At 63.5% G+C, this 18,171-nt stretch overlaps 1 protein-coding gene across 2 annotated transcripts; it reads right to left on the bottom strand.

Moving 5' to 3' along the window:
• Positions 1-1,601: 1,601 nt before the first annotated feature.
• Positions 1,602-16,352, bottom strand: CRIP2 (cysteine rich protein 2). Of its 2 annotated transcripts, none has more exons than XM_039699264.1 (8): positions 16,182-16,352; positions 7,304-7,398; positions 5,402-5,459; positions 4,793-4,933; positions 4,548-4,616; positions 3,875-3,969; positions 3,544-3,601; positions 1,602-2,713 (listed from the first exon to the last, which is right to left on the bottom strand). In XM_039699264.1, exons 1-8 carry the CDS (start codon positions 16,222-16,224, stop codon positions 2,646-2,648), a joined length of 627 nt encoding a protein of 208 aa, XP_039555198.1. In that variant the 5' UTR covers positions 16,225-16,352; the 3' UTR covers positions 1,602-2,645. The 2 variants fall into 2 exon arrangements, with proteins under 2 accessions (XP_039555198.1, XP_039555200.1); XM_039699266.1 differs by lacking the exon at positions 16,182-16,352 and adding an exon at positions 14,329-14,383.
• Between the last annotated feature and the right edge of the window lie 1,819 nt (positions 16,353-18,171).

Genomic DNA, 18,171 nt, shown 5'->3' on the forward strand with positions numbered 1-18,171 from the left:
CTTTGGCAGAGCAGAATGCTGTGACATTTGCAGGCTTCCCAGCACTCCGTGGTGCAGCACACCTGAATTTTGTCTATTTTTGATATCATTGCATTCCTCCAGCAAAACCCTCATGGGGGAAATAAAATGTAAGGATTAAAAAAAAATTAAAAATATAAATTAAAAAAAGAAAGTAAGAAAGGAATTGAGGGGAAAGCCAGCCCGTGGTGGGATCCTGCTGGCATTGCTGAGCCTGGCTGGTGCACAGCGTGGGGCCAGGGAGGAGAATCAGCCTGTGCAGGCCATCAGGGAAGCTCCTGCTGCAGGGGACGGCCACAGGCTAGCAGAGAGGCTGGCATATTAAGCTCGTTAATTAATGATGGGAAATAAGAGTTGCAAGGGGAGATGGGTTGGTGCCGAGGGCGTCTCTGGCAGCTCTGCCGGGCCCGGAGGAGCGATGGGCACCCCCAGCTCAGCACCGCTGCTGCTGCACGGGGCGAGCTTGGCAAACTGCGGCTGCGGGTCAGGGCAGGAGCGGCAGAGCGACCCCGCTCTGATTTCCACCGCAGCCGTGTCCCCGGAGCATCCGCGGGGTCACGTCTCCGTGGAAACCGCACCAAAACACGAACACACAGCCCGTTCCCGAGCCGGGAGCTCGCTGCCCAGCCCTCTGTGCCTGGGAACGGGCTGCGTGCCGCTGGATTGCTGCCAGCCGGGACAAGCCGCTGTCCCTGTCCCGCAGCTGTGCCCTGCCTGAGCTGGCCGGAACCCTTGTGCCCGGCACGGAGCAGCTCCGGGCCAGCAGGGCTCTGGTTCCCCAGCAGACCGGGCCAGCGGCATGCCCGGGTCCCCAGGGGGCACGGCCAGCAGGAGGCCCAAGGGGTGCTGCTCCTGCCGGCCCTGTCTCGCAGCTGTGCCCTGCCTGAGCTGGCCGGAACCCTTGTGCCCGGCACGGAGCAGCTCCGGGCCAGCAGGGCTCTGGTTCCCCAGCAGACCGGGCCAGCGGCATGCCCGGGTCCCCAGGGGGCACGGCCAGCAGGAGGCCCAAGGGGTTCTTGCAAGAACGTGACAGAAAGGACGAGCCCGAGCAGTTCCCAGAACCCGTGTTTGCCTTGGCAGCCCGAGGCTCCGTGCCTCTCTCCAGACGCCCGGCTCCGAGGGGGAACGGCTGGATGTCTAAACCTGGCCTGGCAGCAGGGCTGCCATCTGGCTGGGACAGGGCAGTGCCCCCACACTGCATTCCTGCCCTGCTGCTGCCAGGCTGAGCTTTCCCAAGGGCAGCCCCGCTCAGGCACTGTGCCTGCCCAGCAAGCCCGGGCGGGGGGGAACAATGGCACCTGAGCTTTTACTTCCCTCCACTGGTTTCCCACTCCCCAAAGCCGGGAAGGACCCATCCCATCCCACCCCATCCCATCCCGCCTTCAGGGCAGCACAGCTTCCTACAAGGCTGTCGTGCCTGCAGCGCAGGAACAGCTCCTCGAGAGGAGCTCGGGCCCCACTGGAGCTGCTCAGGCCGGCCCAGGAGGAGCCAGCTGGATGGGGCCACAGGGTCCCACCTTGTCACGGGGCCCGAGGGATGCTCTGTGCTGTGCACAGCGTCCCCCATCCACCCGGAGCTGAGCTGCACAGCACATCTCTCAAAACCTTTATTGTCAGCAAATAACAAAAGTCGGCCCTGCACAGGGAGCCTGAAGAGAGCGGGTGCTGGCACCCAGGGCTCACTGCCCGGGGGTCCTGCCCCAGCCCCTCCCTGCTCTCCTGGGCACGGCAGGGCTGGGCGTGCACGGGGGACGGGTGAGAGGGGGGTACGTGTCATTCTCCAAAGCAAGGAGCACATTTACAACTGCTTATAAATAAACAACAACAATGAGAAACCTCCGGCTCTGGGAAGCAGCGGGGTCTGCTGCCCAGGCCACCAGCCCAATGCGCTCTGTCCTCCAAAGGTGGGGAGAGGAGAGCCCCCTCCACCAGGGCTGCAGCTGCCAGGTGCCCCTGGCACAGGCTGTGCCTCCAGGGGATCAGGGTGGGGGGCACCAACCTAAACCAGCCCGCAGAGCAGGCTGGGGCACCTGCCTGGGTGCACCTACAGGGATTCAAAGACAGGGATGGAGGGAGCTGCCGGACCCAACAATGGACAGGGTCAGCTGCGGGACCGAGGGACAGAGACAGCCAGGCATGGAGCCGGGCAAGGGCCAGCAGAAGGGCAGTGCTGCCAGATGTCACACATCTCCAGCAGCTGGTGAGGAAGAGGGCTGGGCACCCTCACCCCAACCCCAAGCACTGAGGGACAGCCTGGAGCACCCTCCCGTGGTGGGACTCCTGCCAGCACCTTCTCCCATCCCCAGCCCTTTGGGTGCCACCCGCCATCCCCTGCCCACGGGGGCATCCCCACCTGCCCTGCTGCCTCCCACACTCGGGGGGCTGGTGGGAGGGCTGGGGAGGGCAGAGCGCATTGGGAACCACCAGAGATACCTTCTACCTTAGCCTTAAAACACTGAAGCTTATATTAGAGACCATGATAATAACCCGGGGGCAGGACTGTCCTGCCAGGAGTAGAGACAGCAGAGAGGGCACAGCTCTGTGGCCAGCCGGGTGAGGGTCTGCTGGGCTGGGAGCAGCAGGTTAGTAGGGCAGGGGCACAGAGCGTGTGGGCAGGCGGGTGCTGCCTAGGGCTGGTTCTTTGCCTCGGGGTCTTTGTCGTAGATGTAGCTTCCCACAGCTCCGGTGTTGACACCTGCACGGGGTGAGAAACAGGAGGGTGAGGACACGGGCTGTTGGAACCCAGAGCATCTCTCTGGATGCCCTGGATGTCTCAAAGCCCTGGCAGGGGCTCGGAGACCCTGGCAGGAAGCCAAAGACACCTGGAAATTCGATCTTAATTCATGGAGCAAATTGCCAACCTTATATGAAGAATTACAGGCCACAAAAGTTTAAGTGGCACAGTAGTAGGAATCACAGGGTGAAGGAAAAAAATTTTTAGACCACTGTACAGGGGGGGTTTGTATGTTGTACAGGGGGGTTTGAAATTCTATACATGGGGGTCAGGGGTTCTAAGATGGAGGGATTTGGGCGTGCCCTGTCCTCCTTCTTTCTTCTCCTTGGCATCCATGTTCAGGATGTTGTTGGCATGTGTGGATTGGTTCATAGTGAAAGTGCACTTGCCAACAAGGGCGAAAAGTATTGGAAATTAAAGGTAAATATCTAATACGTAGTTTTCACTATAAAAGAGACCCCGTGGGCGGGGGAGAGTGCCCTTGGCTGTCTTGCTGATCAGACCTCGGCTGGACAGACAGAAAAACTTTGTAGATAAGGAACAATAAACTCAACTGAAGACCAAAAGCAAGAGTCCAGACTCCTTCGTCAAGAGCGTGGCCTGCCCAGAACCACCTTTTCCCGTGCTGGGGCAGAGACCACTGGCAGCCGACCCCGGCAACGGGCAGGAAGGTGGCATGCTCCAGGGAGATGTCCCCTCTGGGTGGTGGCACGAGCATGGACAGTGGCAGCCCAGGCAGGGCACGTGCCCCGGCCTGGGTGCCCCCCTTGTGTCCCCAGGCTGTCACTCACCCTTTGGGCCGAAGAGGATCCCGTAGCAGGGCTTGTGGCAGTACGGCTGGCCATCGTGCTGTGTGGGGCAGAGAGAAAAACCTGTCACCTGGGCTGGGGCCAGGGAAAATCCAGTCCCCAGGGTGTGTCGCCTGGCTGGACACCTCTCGTGCTCTTCTCCTGCACACACCCCAACAACCCCAGCAGCTCCCCAGGCTGAGGGGCTGCTCCTCCCAGCCCTGCCCTCCTGCAAAGGCAGTGGGTGCCATCAGGATGGCCTGGGACATCTCAGCCGTGCCCTGCTGGCATCCCCAGGTGTGCAGGCCAGGTTCTGAGGGTGGCACCCCCTTACCTCGGCGTGTCCCCCCGGGGTCAGCGTCTTGCTGCAGCGCTCACAGCGTAGGCAGGGACGGTGCCAGTCCTTCCCCAGAGAAGTCACCTTCTCAGCTGGAGTGGGACAAGGAGGGAGGGTCACACCAGCCCCCTGCAACATGCTGAAGGGGAGCATTCCCCATGGGGATATCACAAAATCCCAGGAGAGCCCTCAGGATCTCCAGCCTCCCACATCCCTCCCAGCCCTCTGGTGCCTCTCAGGTGACAGAGGATGGCTGAGGACAGCTATTACCACATGGAAGGTGGCACAGCACCGGGTACAATGGAGATAAAGCCCTGCACCCAGGAGTATATCCACGAGGACCCACCCCTGAAGGCCCCTCAGGCACATCCCTCTGTACCCACAACCCCCTCTCTGATCCAAACCCTGCTCCCAGCCTCTCTGCATGCCCCAGGGTTCCTGCACAGAGCCCAGCTCCATGGGGCCATGCCATCCTGCGGGGCCATGCCACCCCGTGGGGCCATGCCACCCTGTGGGGCCATGCCACCCTGTGGCGCCATGCCATCCTGCAGGGCCATGCCACCCCGTGGGGCCATGCCACCCCTGAGGCCATGCCATCCTGCAGGGCCATGCCACCCCGTGGGGCCATGCCACCCCAAGGCAAGCACGCACTGCCCACTTGCCACCTTACCAAAGTAGACCCTCTTGCCACAGCGCGGGCACATGTTGGGCTCCCCGGTGAAGGTGGTGACACTGGAGGCTGGAAGAGAAGAGGACATGTGCCTGGGAAGTGGGGGGACATCTCAGCCAGGACACACCGGGATGGGTGGACCCCACACAACCCCTGCAGCTCACACCGTCACCAAACACGGTGGCTCTGCGCTGGCTGCCCAGCACAGAAAAGGGCCAGGCTGCCCATCCTGCCCTGCCCCTCACCTTTGCTGGGTCCCTTGGGAGGTGCAGCATTGACCTTCCTCTCCTCCACCTTCACTGGGTGCTCGATGGGTCCCGGGGCAGTCTGCCCCTCGATCTGCGGCTTGTCGTAGATGTAGGACCCGGCCCCGCCGATGTTCACCCCTGCAGAGGGGCACACAGAGGCTGCAGTGGCCTGGGAGCCCTCGGGGTCTCCATCGTGCCCCCAGCCCCCTGTCCCTCCTCCCCCAGCCCCGCTGAATCAGGGGCCACTGCTGCACTTCAGCCCCAGCTTGCTTTCTCCTGACCCAGGCTTTCTCCAGCCACATCTGGGATAGGAGACTAACTCCACCTTCTGTTTGAATGGGAATTTGTTTTTTTAAATATTAAAAAAAAGGCAGCTGTCAGAATAGATTCCTTCCTCCCTCCCTCCCTCCTTCCTTCCCTCCAGCAGCTTTTCTCTCCCTCTGCACAAGCAGACAGCAGGCCTGGGACTGCCATTTGCTGGCTCAATGCTGAGCCCATGCTAGCCTGGCTTCTGGGATGTTGCTGGGGCCAGCAGTGGGGATGAGGTGGCCTGGCCCCTCCTGCAGCCCCGAGCCCAGCACCACAGGCCAGGGGACACGGACGTACCTTTGGGGCCAAAGAGCGTGGCGTAACAGGGCTTGTGGCAGAAGGGCTTCCCATCGTGCTGGGGAGAGAGGGCAGTGTTAGGATGCTGAGCGGTGCCACGCTTCCCTCAGGAGCACCTTCATCCTCTGGTGTTCAGAGACCACCATGGCCATGCCAGCACCCTAAAATCACCCAGTTCTGGGTCTGCAGCACCAGCCTAACCCAGCCTGAGCACTCGGGGTTTTGCCTGCATCAAGCACTCAGGCTGCTGGGCACAGGTGGTGCCCTGGGGCTGGAGCAGCAGTGGCCACGGCAGCTCAGCCGTGGGCACCTCCACGCCCCGGCCCAGCCTTGTGGCACCGGAGCAAGGCATGGCCTCGCCCCTCAGCATGCACAGCCAGGCCACTCTCCGTGCTCAGAGCACCGTGGGAGCTCAGCCTGGCCTTTCCCTCGCCTTGGCCCGAGATCAGAGGCCCCACAAGGGCTCTGGTCCCAGCCCAGCTGCTATCGACCCCGCTATCGTCTGGGGTGATTACCACAGGAAGGCAGGAGGCAGGCGATAAGCCCCAGAACTCCCTGTTTCTCATGGGCCAGCTGGAAACCAGTCCAAGAGAAAAGAAAGAGTGTTTGTGGCTGGAGCAGGGGGCCAGCAGGGCTGCCACACACACTGCCCTGGGTAGAAAACCCACTGGGAGCCCATGCTCAGGCAGAATCCCACCCCATTACCTGCTTGGCCCCACTCAGCCCTGCTCCTGCCCCGTGCTCTGCCCTCCATCCCTCTGATGCAAGGTAAGGACTGCTTGCCCAGGCAGGGCAGGGTGGCAGCTGAGCAGAGGTGCCCCAAAGACAGAGGCCAGGACAGCCAGAGGTAAGGCTGAGGAGGGAGAAAGCTCTGGGCTGGCCAAAGGCAGCTGCAAAATATTGCAAGGCATAAATATGAGTGTGCTCACAGCGTTGCCATGCCAGAGGGGAGGGTAAACATTTAACTGGTCTCCCCGCGACACCTTTCCAACCTAGCCTCCTCAAAAGGAGGGAGAAAAAGCAGGGAAGGGCCAAATCTGCTGTCGGCAGAGTCAGTGGGGCTTGGCTGCCATCCCCTATGGGAAGAGAACCCAACCTTATATGGAGAGGCAGCAAATCTTCTGGGCTTAACCCGGCCTGGAGCACAGATCCACCTCGCTGGCAGGACAGGCCCCGCTTCCCCACGGGCTGGGGGCCACCAGCACGGCTGTCCCTGCTGCTCCCCAGCTGTGCTGCCTGCTAGAGCCAAGCTAAGGAGCTGGTGACACTGTGGAATGACAGGTGCTGTGCAAAGCCAGGGCGCCGGGTGTCACGCAGGGACACTGCCCAGCAGAAATACAGCGGCTCCCAAGCATGAGCACTGCAACCAGCAGCATGGCACCTTCACACACCCAGGCGCAGGGCAGTGGCAGTGGCATCCTCCCCAGCACAAGCTCCGGGGCACAGAGAGCACCAGTGCCGAGCTCTCGTTGCCGTGGCAACACAGACATTCCCCGTTCTTGGTGTTTTTAACCGCAGGTCAGTGCAGGCTCTCAGCACACGCACCTCTCCAGAGCTGTGCAATGCCCAAACAAGTCTGCCCAGCGCATGGAGCTTCAAGTGCTTACTGGGGCATGCCAAGCCCCACCGGAGCTGCCTGGGAGCCCAGCGTGACAGAGCAGGGACACCGCACGTGGTGCCAGCACCACTCTGTGGCTCGCCCAGGGCTGTGCACAAGAGCACCCTGAGCTGCAGCAGCAGCGTTTAAAGCCACAGTGCGCTCTCCTGGGCTTGCACGCTGCAGGGACAGCGCCTCCACATGGCATCAGGTATCTGCCCCAGCCCTGGCTTTGGGGTTTTCATCCCACCCGCCCCGCTGAGTGCCAGCACGGCTCCCACCCTGCCCGCCCTGGCAGCTCTTACCTCGGCGTGCCCACCCGGGGTCAGGGTCTTGTTGCAGCGCTCACACTTCAGGCAGAACTTGTGCCAGTCCTTGCCCAGGGAAGACACCTTCTCGGCTGCAGGGGACACGAGAGAGGGGTGAGCCACTGCCCAGCACCCGCTGAAGCCGCGGGGGAAGCCAGGCCCTGGGAACCACAGGGCTGCCCCCGAGAGGGGCTGCAATCACTCAGCAGGGGCTGCTCACACTGTGCCACGCTGCAAGAAGGAGAAGCACTGTGCTGCAGCCCCCAGGGCCCCTGCAGCCCTGTGGGACATGGGCACAAAGCCCCCTGCTCTCTGACCCCTCACAGCACCGCAGCAGCTATTAAGGAGAATATTAACCCTGTCCCAGCTGGAAGCAGGACACCACCAGCTGCCGTGCCACAGCCGCGCTTTCCCACGCGCCAGTCCAGCAACGGTAGCATTTTCTTTCCTACTCCCCGTGTCTATTTTTACCCTCCGCGTTACCCGGAATGACTTCACTCCCATTCAAATATTTGGCGTTTCCATGCCCACCCCGCCCCTGCAGTCACACTCCCCCACGCACAGCCAGCCTCTCCCCGGGAGCCTCAGCTGCAGCTCCAGGGATGCTCCCAGGAGCAAGGGACGGCAGACGGCCTCCACTGTCACTCAGGAAGGACATGTGGCCTGGAAAACAGCTGTCCCCCTTGCCCCCAGCCCAGGAACAGGCAGGACGTGTGGATGGGTGCACAGCCACAGTCCTTGCACGGCCACAAACCTGCAGAGCAACTCGCTGCCAGCACTGAAAACAGTGACAAAGCACCAGTGGGCAAATTCAGGCAAGGCAAATGCTTTGAGACTGGTTGTATGAATACAAATACAATCCTTCCATCTGGCCCTGAGCTGTAGGTCTCCAGGAGCACCCTGGGAGGCAGTACAGGCTGCCAGTGCTCCTCTTGCATCCCCAGCCTTGCACCATCCCTTCTCCCTCGCAGCTCCGGGCTGCCCTGTGCCCCCCACAGATTCCTGCTGGCCCTCCCTCTGCCCTGCACATGTGCAGAGACAGCTGGGAAACAGTGAGAGCCCGTTAAAGCCACCGTAAAACTAAATCAGGAGAGCCAAATAAAATATTTAACAAGCAAATAAAAGTGCAACCAGAGCTGGCTGCACTCCATGAGAAGACCTCCTCCGCGATGTCGGGTTTCCCCCCGAGGACCTCTGCAAATGTCACCTGTTTGCATCCATTTGAGATGGGGGTCAAGAGCTCCCCAAAGGGCAGGTCCTGGCTTCTAGGGCCACCCTCCTCCCAAGGCAAACAGCTGCATCCGGGCACGTCACAAGGCCACGATAAGCCGAAACAATGCCATCATCACCCAAAAATTCCACCCCAGTGCAAAGCCGGGCGGGAGGGAGGGGCAGTGTGATAGGGCAGAGCCAGAGCCATTGCACCAGGGTGCACAGGGGACTCCCCAGAGCACCCCCAAGCAAGCACACGAGAGATGGACTTTGGGGACTCACATCAGTTGGAAGAAACTCCAAATCCAGCTCCTGTTGATGACACACAGGTTGTTGAACCAAACCCAGGCAGGAGCAGACAGCAGGGCAAAGGGATGCCCCACCAGAGCCTGGGATCTGGCCTGCCTGCCCAAATTTGCCAGGGCTAATCCCTGCTGGCTCCAAGCCCAGGGGCTCAGGAGGGAGCGTGTCTCCCCAGCCCCTCACAGAATGCAGCACACAGGAAGGAGCCAGGCCCAGAGCTGCCCTCCTTTTCCTCTGCAGCCCTCATCTGCCTCTGGGAGCAGAGAGCCAGCTGCAGGGTGAACAGCCCCCAGACTGCAGGGATTCCCCAAAACTGGGGGAACACAGAGATCCCAGCACCCCACTGCCCTGGGGCCAGTGCAGGGCCCCGCATCCCCCCAGCCCTCCCGGCAGGAAGGTTCCTCCCCGGGGTGACCAGGGAGGGAAGCCGAGCGTGATGGGCTGCAAGCCGAGCCAGGGGCTCGGGGCCAAAGCACCGCTGGGCTTTGTCCCAGGGGATGCGCACGGAGCCAGCGCCAGCCGCGCTCCCCGCGGCCCCGACCCAGCGCCGCCAGGCCACAAAGCCAGGAGGAAGCTCCCGGCGGATGTTTTCCAGAGGCCACGGCAATTATAGCTGGCCACAGCCCCCAGCAGCTCCTTCCTGCTCCCGCGATTCACAACGCTCCCCCAGTGATCCCCCCCAGTAATATTTCAGCAGATGGAAATGCTGGCTCCTCCCGGCCAGGTGCACCCCGCTGCCGATGCATCCCTGAGGCACAGAGCGAGAGGGATCCCAGCGGCACGCACAGCCCGTGAGGGATGGGCAGGAGGGAGGGACAGCCCGGGACCACGGGGGCTGCCCTCGCCTCCAGAGGGAAATGCCGCCGAGCCCGGTCGGGCATCCTCTGGCTGCAAACAAGGATTCCCGGGGGATGCATCCGGGACCGGCACAGCCTTTCCAGAAGGCATTGTTTGCACCGAGCAGAGGAAGCAGCTTGGAGCCACCCCAGCCCATTTCCAGGGCAGCAGCCTGCGGCCACACCATCCCATAAATCACTGCGGAGGGAAGGGACCAGCGCCCAGATTTCCTGTCACTCGGCCACAGCTGCTCCGCTGTTGCATCAGCTCCAGAGGAAAAGGCTGTGGCCACATCCTCCGGCTGCCGGGGAGCCCCGCTCCTCGCCCCGGGAGCAGCCCGGGGCTGGCAGTGCCGGCCGTGTCCGGCTCCGAGCAGGGAGCGGGGGGTGGCACAGTGCAGACGTGTCACTGCAGCCGGCCGCGGCCACCAAAGGCTGTCCCGTGCTCTCCCAGCACATCCTGCTCCGGCCCCCGGGTCCCCCCTTACACACTCAGCCCTGCAGCCAGGAATTTGGCCTCTGCCACACGTGTGTGGCTCAGGAGTTTGCCAGCCCTGTGTGGGTGGGCACGGGGTGCCCATGGATGAGAAACCTCTCCCCAGAGGAAACACCCCCGAGGAGAGGTGAGGCACAGCCGGGACACGTCTGGCTGCAGGACGCGGCCGTGGGGTGGATTTGTCTGTGCAGGGGATGCAGCCCACACTGCCGGGGGACACCAGAGGCCAGGAGCAGGCAAGCAGCCGAGGGGGCTGTCGAGGCAGACCGATCCAATGGCTCCACAGCAGCCCCGCCCCAGAGACAACGCGGCTCAGCCCTTAATCACCCGCCTTGCCCAGACAAAGCAGCTGGCACAGGCCAGAGGTGGCTGCACCTTCTCAGGATGGGAAGAGAGCATCCCTCCTCCCAGTTTCTGTGCCGCCGGCCGCACCGAGCCAGCCCCAGGCCCTCGCACAGGTATTTCCACAGCCTGACGTCAGTGCTGCTCCCAGGCGGAGGCTTATTCAGCAAAAGGAACCATAACTGCAGCTGCGTCTCTGCAAAGGACTGGGCTGTGCCCCATCCATCCTACCATAGCCCTGGCAGGGCACGGGGAAGGGCTGACAAAGCCCAGTCTGGCAGTAAGGATGCCAAATCCCCACAGGGATCCAGAGACAGGCAGCCCTGGCAGAGAGGGATGCTGTCAGACTGACTGGAGATTCACTTCAGAGCAGTTGCAGACACAAAGGAATGAAGAAGGAAAAGTGCAAGGAAAGGAGCCTGGTAAACGGCTGGAAACAAAGCCAAGAGCCGTGAGCCAGCAGCCTCATCCCTTCCCCAGCTCCTCACAAAGCAGCCAGGAGATGGAAAAGGTGGAAGGAAGGTTGAGGAATTGCTGCCCTTGCCATGCCAGCCATATCCCAGCCACGCTGCCCTGCACTGCCCTCCCGTGCCCCCCGGCCCATCCCCAGCCCTGCCCTCCTCAGGCACAGCTCCTCTCCCCCGTCCCACAGCCGCTGCTGACGCTTGCACCGCACCCTGATTTGTGGCCAAACGTGTATATTTAGCTTCCCTGCAGCAAGGCAAGGGAAGGCAGCCCTCCAGCTTGCTGGGCTCCCTCCAAGAGTGCAACAAAGCCAGCTCAGTACGGCCCTGCCGCAGAGCACAGCTGGGGAACAGGGACTGTCCCAGGGGGGCTCCCACCTCCAGCCATGGGGAGAGACAAGGTCCTCCTGGGGTCTGAGCCTCTCGGGTGCAAGAGAAGGTTGTTCCATTTCCAGCCACAGCCTTGGTGCACAGCACTGCTCCCGTTGCCCCTGCTGCTCCCTGCCTCTCCTCTGCCACAGCCTCACCCACTGCAGGCACTTCCCTGGCCAGGATCTCCTGCTCTGGTTTGCAGGGCAGCCTTCAGCAAGTCCCTCACCATTTTCCACAGGGCTTCATCAAGCAGCATCTGAATGGGATGCGTTTGAGGTTGGGCAGCTTGGCTGTGTCCGTGCTGGGGAGGATCAGCGGTGTTTCCAGCCAGGCACTGGGCCCAGCCAGGCCTGAGCCCAAGGAATCAGCTGCTTTCCATAGCAGCCCTGCCTGTGAAGCATGGCAGACAAGACCCTGGAGGGGGCAGGGGATGCAGGCACACTGCCAGGGGACACCACCAGGAAAATCAGAGGCCCACCTGCAGCCCTGCCCTCGCCCCCCACACAGCCAGGGGCAGAGTGGCCAGTGAGAGCCGGGCACAGGCAGGCACACACCAAACCACTCCCTGCGTAGCTGCTGGTTCAGAGCACGCTGTTCCTTCCTTCTGCACACTGAGATGTCATCTCTGGCAGGCAGTGCTGGGAGAATAAGACAGTTTCCTGGCCCATTTCAGCAAGAGCAGGATTCTGGGACATGCTGCAGCAGCCAAGCTTGTCAAAGTGCCCCTCCTGCCCCTCCTCACCTCCCCACCATGCTGGCCCCCCACAGCTCCAAGCAGGGCTCAGCCCAGGGCTGAGGATGCTCAGGGGCTGCAGCACTGGGGCTCCCCACCAGCAAGTGCACAGCAGGATGGTGGGACAGCTCCCCATCCTCATGCCAGGACCCATCTCCCACCATCACCTCTCTGGTAGCATCAGGGCCCACGGCAGGAGCAGTGGGCACCACCACAGCCAGGAGTGGCACCACGGCTCGTGCTGCAGGCTCTGCGTTTGATTGCAACACTGCGGTGACAGATTTTCCATTACTTCTTGCTTGGGCGTTCCTGCTCCGCCTTTCCCTGCCTTTCCTTTCCAGTCCCATCACCTCACCTCTCCCCATCCCTGTGCTCCTGCCAGGGAGGGAGGGAGGGTGGGAACACGAGGATCTCTGCCTGCCTAGAGGCTGGGACAGGGGTGCAGGACTCCACAATCCAGACACCAAACGGAGTCACCCAGGAGCAGCCCTGGGTTTGCAGAGGGCTGCCTGCCAGCTCCCAGCCTCCTGCACCCACAGCCCCTGGAGCAGCACCGCTCCCACTGCTGGCAATGCCAGCACTACACTGCCAGGCGTCCCAGCAAAGCCCAGGACACAAGAGCAAGGGGACCCAGCCCTCACTCCGCCCTGTTCCACACTCCCACAGACCATTTTCTGTAGCCCATGCTTTTTTCCTGAGGGAAAAACTAATGCTAATCAGCCTGTTCTTCAGCTTCCCACAGAGGCATCCCTCCCATCGGCAGGGCCCTGGGCGGGGAGCAGGGAAGTGGAGCATCCTTAGTTACCACTCTGCACGGTGCCCTCACGCTCCCAGACCTGGCAGGAGGCAGTTCCCAAGGAGCCCAGCCCGCTCCGTGCTGGAGGGCCAGGGCTGTGCCGACACTGCCCCGGCTGCACTGAAGAGCCGCTTCCTTTGTTAGGGACGGCTGTAATGGGAATCCAGCCCTCCTGCCGCTCCTGCCCCACCGTCTCCCTGCCTGCAGCCAAGCACAGCAGTTACTTATTAATTGCAGAGTGGCTTCTGCAGCTTGAATTTCGCCGGGCGGCCCCGGCGGTGCCGTGCTGTGCAGGGGGAGCACCCGGACCTGGCTGCACCCCGTGTCCCCCCGCGGGCTCAGGCATCTGCTGCAGCCCCCCGGCAGCACGCTGGGCTCGGGTCTGCCTCGCTTCCAGCTGGATGTGTCCGTGTCCTCAGTCCCCCTCTGGAATTCCACCGGCAAACCGACGCTGGAGAGCAGCTTTAAGCCTGGGGGGGCTGCTGAGTGACTCCCTGCTACTTTCGTGATGCCCCTTGGTGAACAGAGCAGCAACCTCCCAGCCCCCAGCAGGCGCAGCGAGCTCCCCAAAAGCCCCCGGAGCCCCCCGCACGTGTGCTCGCTGCATCCCTGGGGCTTGCGCCTGCCTCGTGCCCGGGATGGGAAAACAGGAAACCCCCTGCTGCCGCAATCCCCCGCTGTTCTGGGAAGAAAGGATGGGAGGCGGAAAGGCTTGGCCAGGGCTCCCGGTGACCCTGCAAAACTCATTTAAGGCTTAGCAATGCGAAAGGGAGCTGGGGGAATGTGTGGCTGTTTGGCTGCGGGACACTCTGGTTCCCCTGGAGCTTCCTGCCGGGAGCGAGAGCCCAAAGCCCGAGCGCAGCCCGGTGCCACCTGCCCGGCGGGACGGAGCTGCCCCGCACTCAAACATTCCCTTCATCCAGCCAGCTCCCGGAGCAGGAAAGTTAGCCCCAGCCGTTCCTGGAAACAATGTCACAGACCTCAACCTTCTTTCAAAAAAAAGGGGGGAAAAAAGCCAAAAAACTATTTTTATATTTCCCTGTGCTTTTTAAAGGAAAAAAGCTCATTCTGTAGCTCAGGAAACGCCCACATCCTCCTGCCTGCGCAGGGAGGAGCCCACTGGATTTTTCCAGGGAGCGTGAAGCAACAGGCATGCTGGAAATGAGTTTTCCATGGGTACCCAGGAGCGGCGGCGCTGGGAGCCGCTCCGCACTGCCGGGAACGGGAGCCGGCGGCATTTCCCATTCACGGCCCGCGGCTGCAATCCCAGGCTCTCGGGCAGCCCGGGCTGCCCGCGCTCATTCAGCGCAGCCAGGCTCCCGAACAAGCGGGGCTTTATGCATCGCCTCCCCGCTAAGCTTCGGGCCGGCCCAGGAATTCAGGAGCGACACCGAAGGCCGGACGCGGAGCTCCCATCGCCTCCCACCGAACCACGCGGCCCCCCGGCCGGAGAGCCCGGGACCCGCACCCGGAAAGAGGCTCCGAATTTGCATGGAGCTTTCATGCATTGAGTAAACGGACTCGGGTTTATCCTTCCAGAGCCTGGGCGGTTCCTCAAGGGAAAGCTGAAGGCATCAACAGGGACGTGCTCCAGCCTATCTCAGCTCTAAGCACAGAGAAGTTTTCTGCTCCCGTTTCAGCTCACCACTACCCCCTCTCCCCACGGCTCCCTCAGGGGCAGCATTCCCTGCGGGAAGGTGTGGGATGGGGGCTGGCACTGCCCCGCTGCCAGGCACCTGCCTCCAGGGCAGGGACGGGGACAGAAACCCTCCCGGGAGAGAGCAGCTGGGGCCGGGAGTGCAGCCCTGTTACCCCTCCACCACATCCTCAGGAGACCCACAAGTGCCCTAGGACATGGGGAGAGAAGAAGAGCACGGACTCGGCTGGGGGCTGGCGCTTCTCCTCCCGGCACAGCCCGCCTGGCCTGCTCCTCCCCGGGTCCCTGAGCCCAGCCCCGACCCCCCCACGCGGGGCAGGCTCATCCCTGAAGCGAGAGGAGCAACTCTGCCCCCGGGTCAGTGCCCAGCTGGCTGGGGAGGCACTATTTTTGCTTAAAAAGGAAAAGATTCATTCAAAGAAAGACATCCGAGGGGCCAAGTCCTTCCCACCCACACACAAATAGGTTTATTTAAAGGAGGAAGACAGCAAATTCCTATTTCCCTGTGTTTACTTGGAGATGGCCGGAAAAGAATGAAAGCACCAATGTCTCCAATGCTCAAACATCATCAGGACCCTTTGGTATTTCTCCACCAAACAAACACACTGAGGCAACAGGGGCTGGACCCCGGAGCAGCGGCGGGAGACGGGCAGGGAGGGCTGTAGGGAGGCAGCGCCAGGCCAGCCGGACCCCGTGGCCGGCAGGTTCCCGGCGGCAGCTCGGGCTGGAGCTCCGGATCCATCCTGAGCTCACGCTGCAGGCCCAGGGGTGCTCACCCGGGGGTCGGGTCAGTGCCGGGGAGGCTCCGGGCCGGGGCAGCTCCTCGGGGAGCGTGCCGGGGGCACCAAGGCCGAGGATCAGCCGCTGCTCCCGCCTCCCTGCGAGCCGGGCGGCGGCGCTCAGCCCGCGCTGCCTGACAGCAGGCACGCCAGCCCTGCTTCCCGGAGATCCTGACCGGCCACAACCCCAAAAGGGCCCTCGGAGACCTGCAGGCACTCGCTGCTGCCCTAACCCAGCCGAGGCGTGCTGGGATGGACCTCCGAGCCCAGGAGCTGCCTTTGAAAAAGTCCCGTAGAAACCCCCAACCCTTCGTTAGCTCGCCCAGCTGGGAACAGCCCGCTGGGGGCTGGCGGCGCGGCGAGACAGGGAGGGGTGAATGGCACACCTGGGGCCAGGTTTGCAGGGAATCAAAGAAACCGGCTGCGAGAAGGTTTTGTTTGCACCTGCCGCTGCCAACTTCCCCGCCCCAAGAGATCCTCCGAATCGCGGGAGCCCCATCCCAGCACGGGCCGTGTCGGGTGCGCTGGGTCCCCCTGACCCAAGCCAGCAGTGCCTGGGACAGGAGCCGCCCCGCTCTCAGCGCCCCAGGTGCGGGCACACTCCCAGCCAGGGCTCCTCACCGCCTGCCTCCCCCCCTCAGCCCAGCAATCCCGGGATCACCCCCACGCTCCGTGCCGCCTGCCCCGGCCCTCAGCCCAGCCGGGGATGCGGAGCGGAGGAGAAGGAGCTGCCGCCGGTGAGCCCCGCGGGGATACATCCCAGAGGGGCACAAGGGGAGGCACCGGGGCTCAGGGAAGGGGAAGGCAGGGATGAGCGCCGGCTCAGGGCTGGGGGGCCGGTTTGAGGGCCCGGGGATGGGGGCGCGGCCCCGGGGATGCGCTCACCGAAGTACACGGTCTTGTCGCACTTAGGGCACTTGGATGCCATGGCGGGAGAGCGGAGCCGAGCCGAGCCGTGCTGTGCCGAGCCGTGCTGTGATGTGCCGCGCCGTGCGCCCCGCTCCGCCCGCCCCCGCCCACCGCCGCCCGGGGGGAGCCGGGGCGGGGCTGCCCGCCGAGCGGCGCCGGGCTCGGCACGGCTCGGCACGGCTCGGTACCGCCCGGCTCCAGCCCAGCGCAGCAGGTGCCCGGTCCCGGCGGCGGAGGGAGCACCCCCTGCCCTCTCTCCCGTTCCCAAAGACCGAAGTCGGGACACGAGTGCTCCCGCCTTCTCTTGCCTGGGAAAAAAAACCTCCATAATAAACAGGTTGTAGTTGAGCGACGCGACTTGTGGGTTTTTACCGGCCCCAAAGGCACCGGCCGGGAGCCTCCCCGGCTGGATCCGGCCAGCGGCCGCCCCTGGGGCAGGAGCGGGGGGTGGCGGTCCCGGCCAGCCCCCGCAGAGGGGCTCGGGCATCTCCCATTGCCCGCGGGAGCGCGCAGCTCGTCCCCGCCCCAGCCCCGCTCTGCCCGGCTCCAGCGCCCGCATCCCCCGGCTCCCGCCGCCATTCCGCTCCGTTGCCATGGAAACTCCCATCTCCAGAACCCCTCCGGCTGCGAAGGGATGCTCAGGGAGCCGTGAAGCCGCGGCGAGGACAGCCCAGGAGCCGGGATGCCGTGGCGAGGCGGGGCAGCCCCTCTGTGCCCGGAGGGTGCCCGCGGCGGGGCTGTGCTGGGCGCAGGGCAGGGGGTGACAGGGGTGGTGACGGGGGCGCAGGGCCCGTGGCCGGGCAGCTCCGTGTTGGTAAACACGACATCTGCCGCGCCGCCAGCGCTGCCCTGCATTATTCATCAGCCCCGAGCCCGGCTCCGCTGCGCCGCCATTGTCACAGATTCCTCTCTGTGCCGGCAGCTGCCGGGCCCCCGGCGCACCGACAGCCTCGGGAAGGGAGCCCGGGAGCCGGCCGGGACAGAGTGACCCTGCCGGCGGGTACGGGCCCGGGGATGCCCGCGCGGGTTCCTCCACAGCCCGTGCACCCCGCTGGCTCGGAGGGCCCAGGCATCCCTGTCACTCCCCGGCCAGCTGCTGCCACAACAATGTGTGGCTTTGTGGCCGGCGGGGTCCCTGCTCGGGGCAGGTGGCAGCGCTGCCTCGGGGCGCCCCGGCCCCCGGGAGGGGCTCGGCCCTGCCCGTGCCACCGCGGAGCCAGCGTGTCCCAGCCCAGGCCGGCAGCCACCGGGCAGGAGCTGGGGATTTGTGGAGCTTTTGTTTCCAGAAGACCAGCTGCCTGCTCCAGAACGGTCCCAGAGCACTCCCGTGGGTCCCTCTGTGGCACCCGGTGTGTCTGCAGCCCTAAAGCCCCCAGGGCAGCAGGCAGGTGCCAGCACAGCATCCCCGTGCCTCCAGCAGCCTCTCACACTGAGGGCACAGCCTGAAAAGAGTCTCCTGTCTAAACCCTCCACATTCTGAGGCGGCCTCAGCTGGTGTTCCAGCCCTGGGGGCTGAGGGTGCAAGAGGAGGAGGAGGAAGGCTGCACTCAGCCTGTGACCTGTTTGGGGAGGCCACAGAAGAAAGCCTGGGCTCTGCCACGCTGCAGAACCAGCCGGCCAAGGGCTTTTCACACACAGCGGCCGGGGGGAATTAAGACAAATCACCTAAAGGTGTGAATCCCTGCCTGCAAATGCGCTAAATCCCAAGCGGATATGCTGGTTCAGGAGCAAAGTGGCTTTAGCTGGTCGTGTCTTAATCTTCCCCGATTTAGGCTCGGCGTGCTCCTGGAGGGCAGGGATGTCCTGGCGACCCGAGCTGCACCGGCACAGCGAGCAGGGCTGGCCGGGCTCTGTGGGGACCGCCTGCTGCCGAGGGGACACAGGATGCTGCCAGGGGGGTGGTGGCACGTGAGGGACACCCCAGGCCCCGCCGTGCCTCTCGCCAGGCATCACATTAAAAATTTTC

The sequence above is a fragment of the Passer montanus genome, unplaced genomic scaffold, assembly GCF_014805655.1.
Source record: "Passer montanus isolate IOZ18808 unplaced genomic scaffold, ASM1480565v1 scaffold131, whole genome shotgun sequence".
NCBI classification, from domain to species: domain Eukaryota; kingdom Metazoa; phylum Chordata; class Aves; order Passeriformes; family Passeridae; genus Passer; species Passer montanus.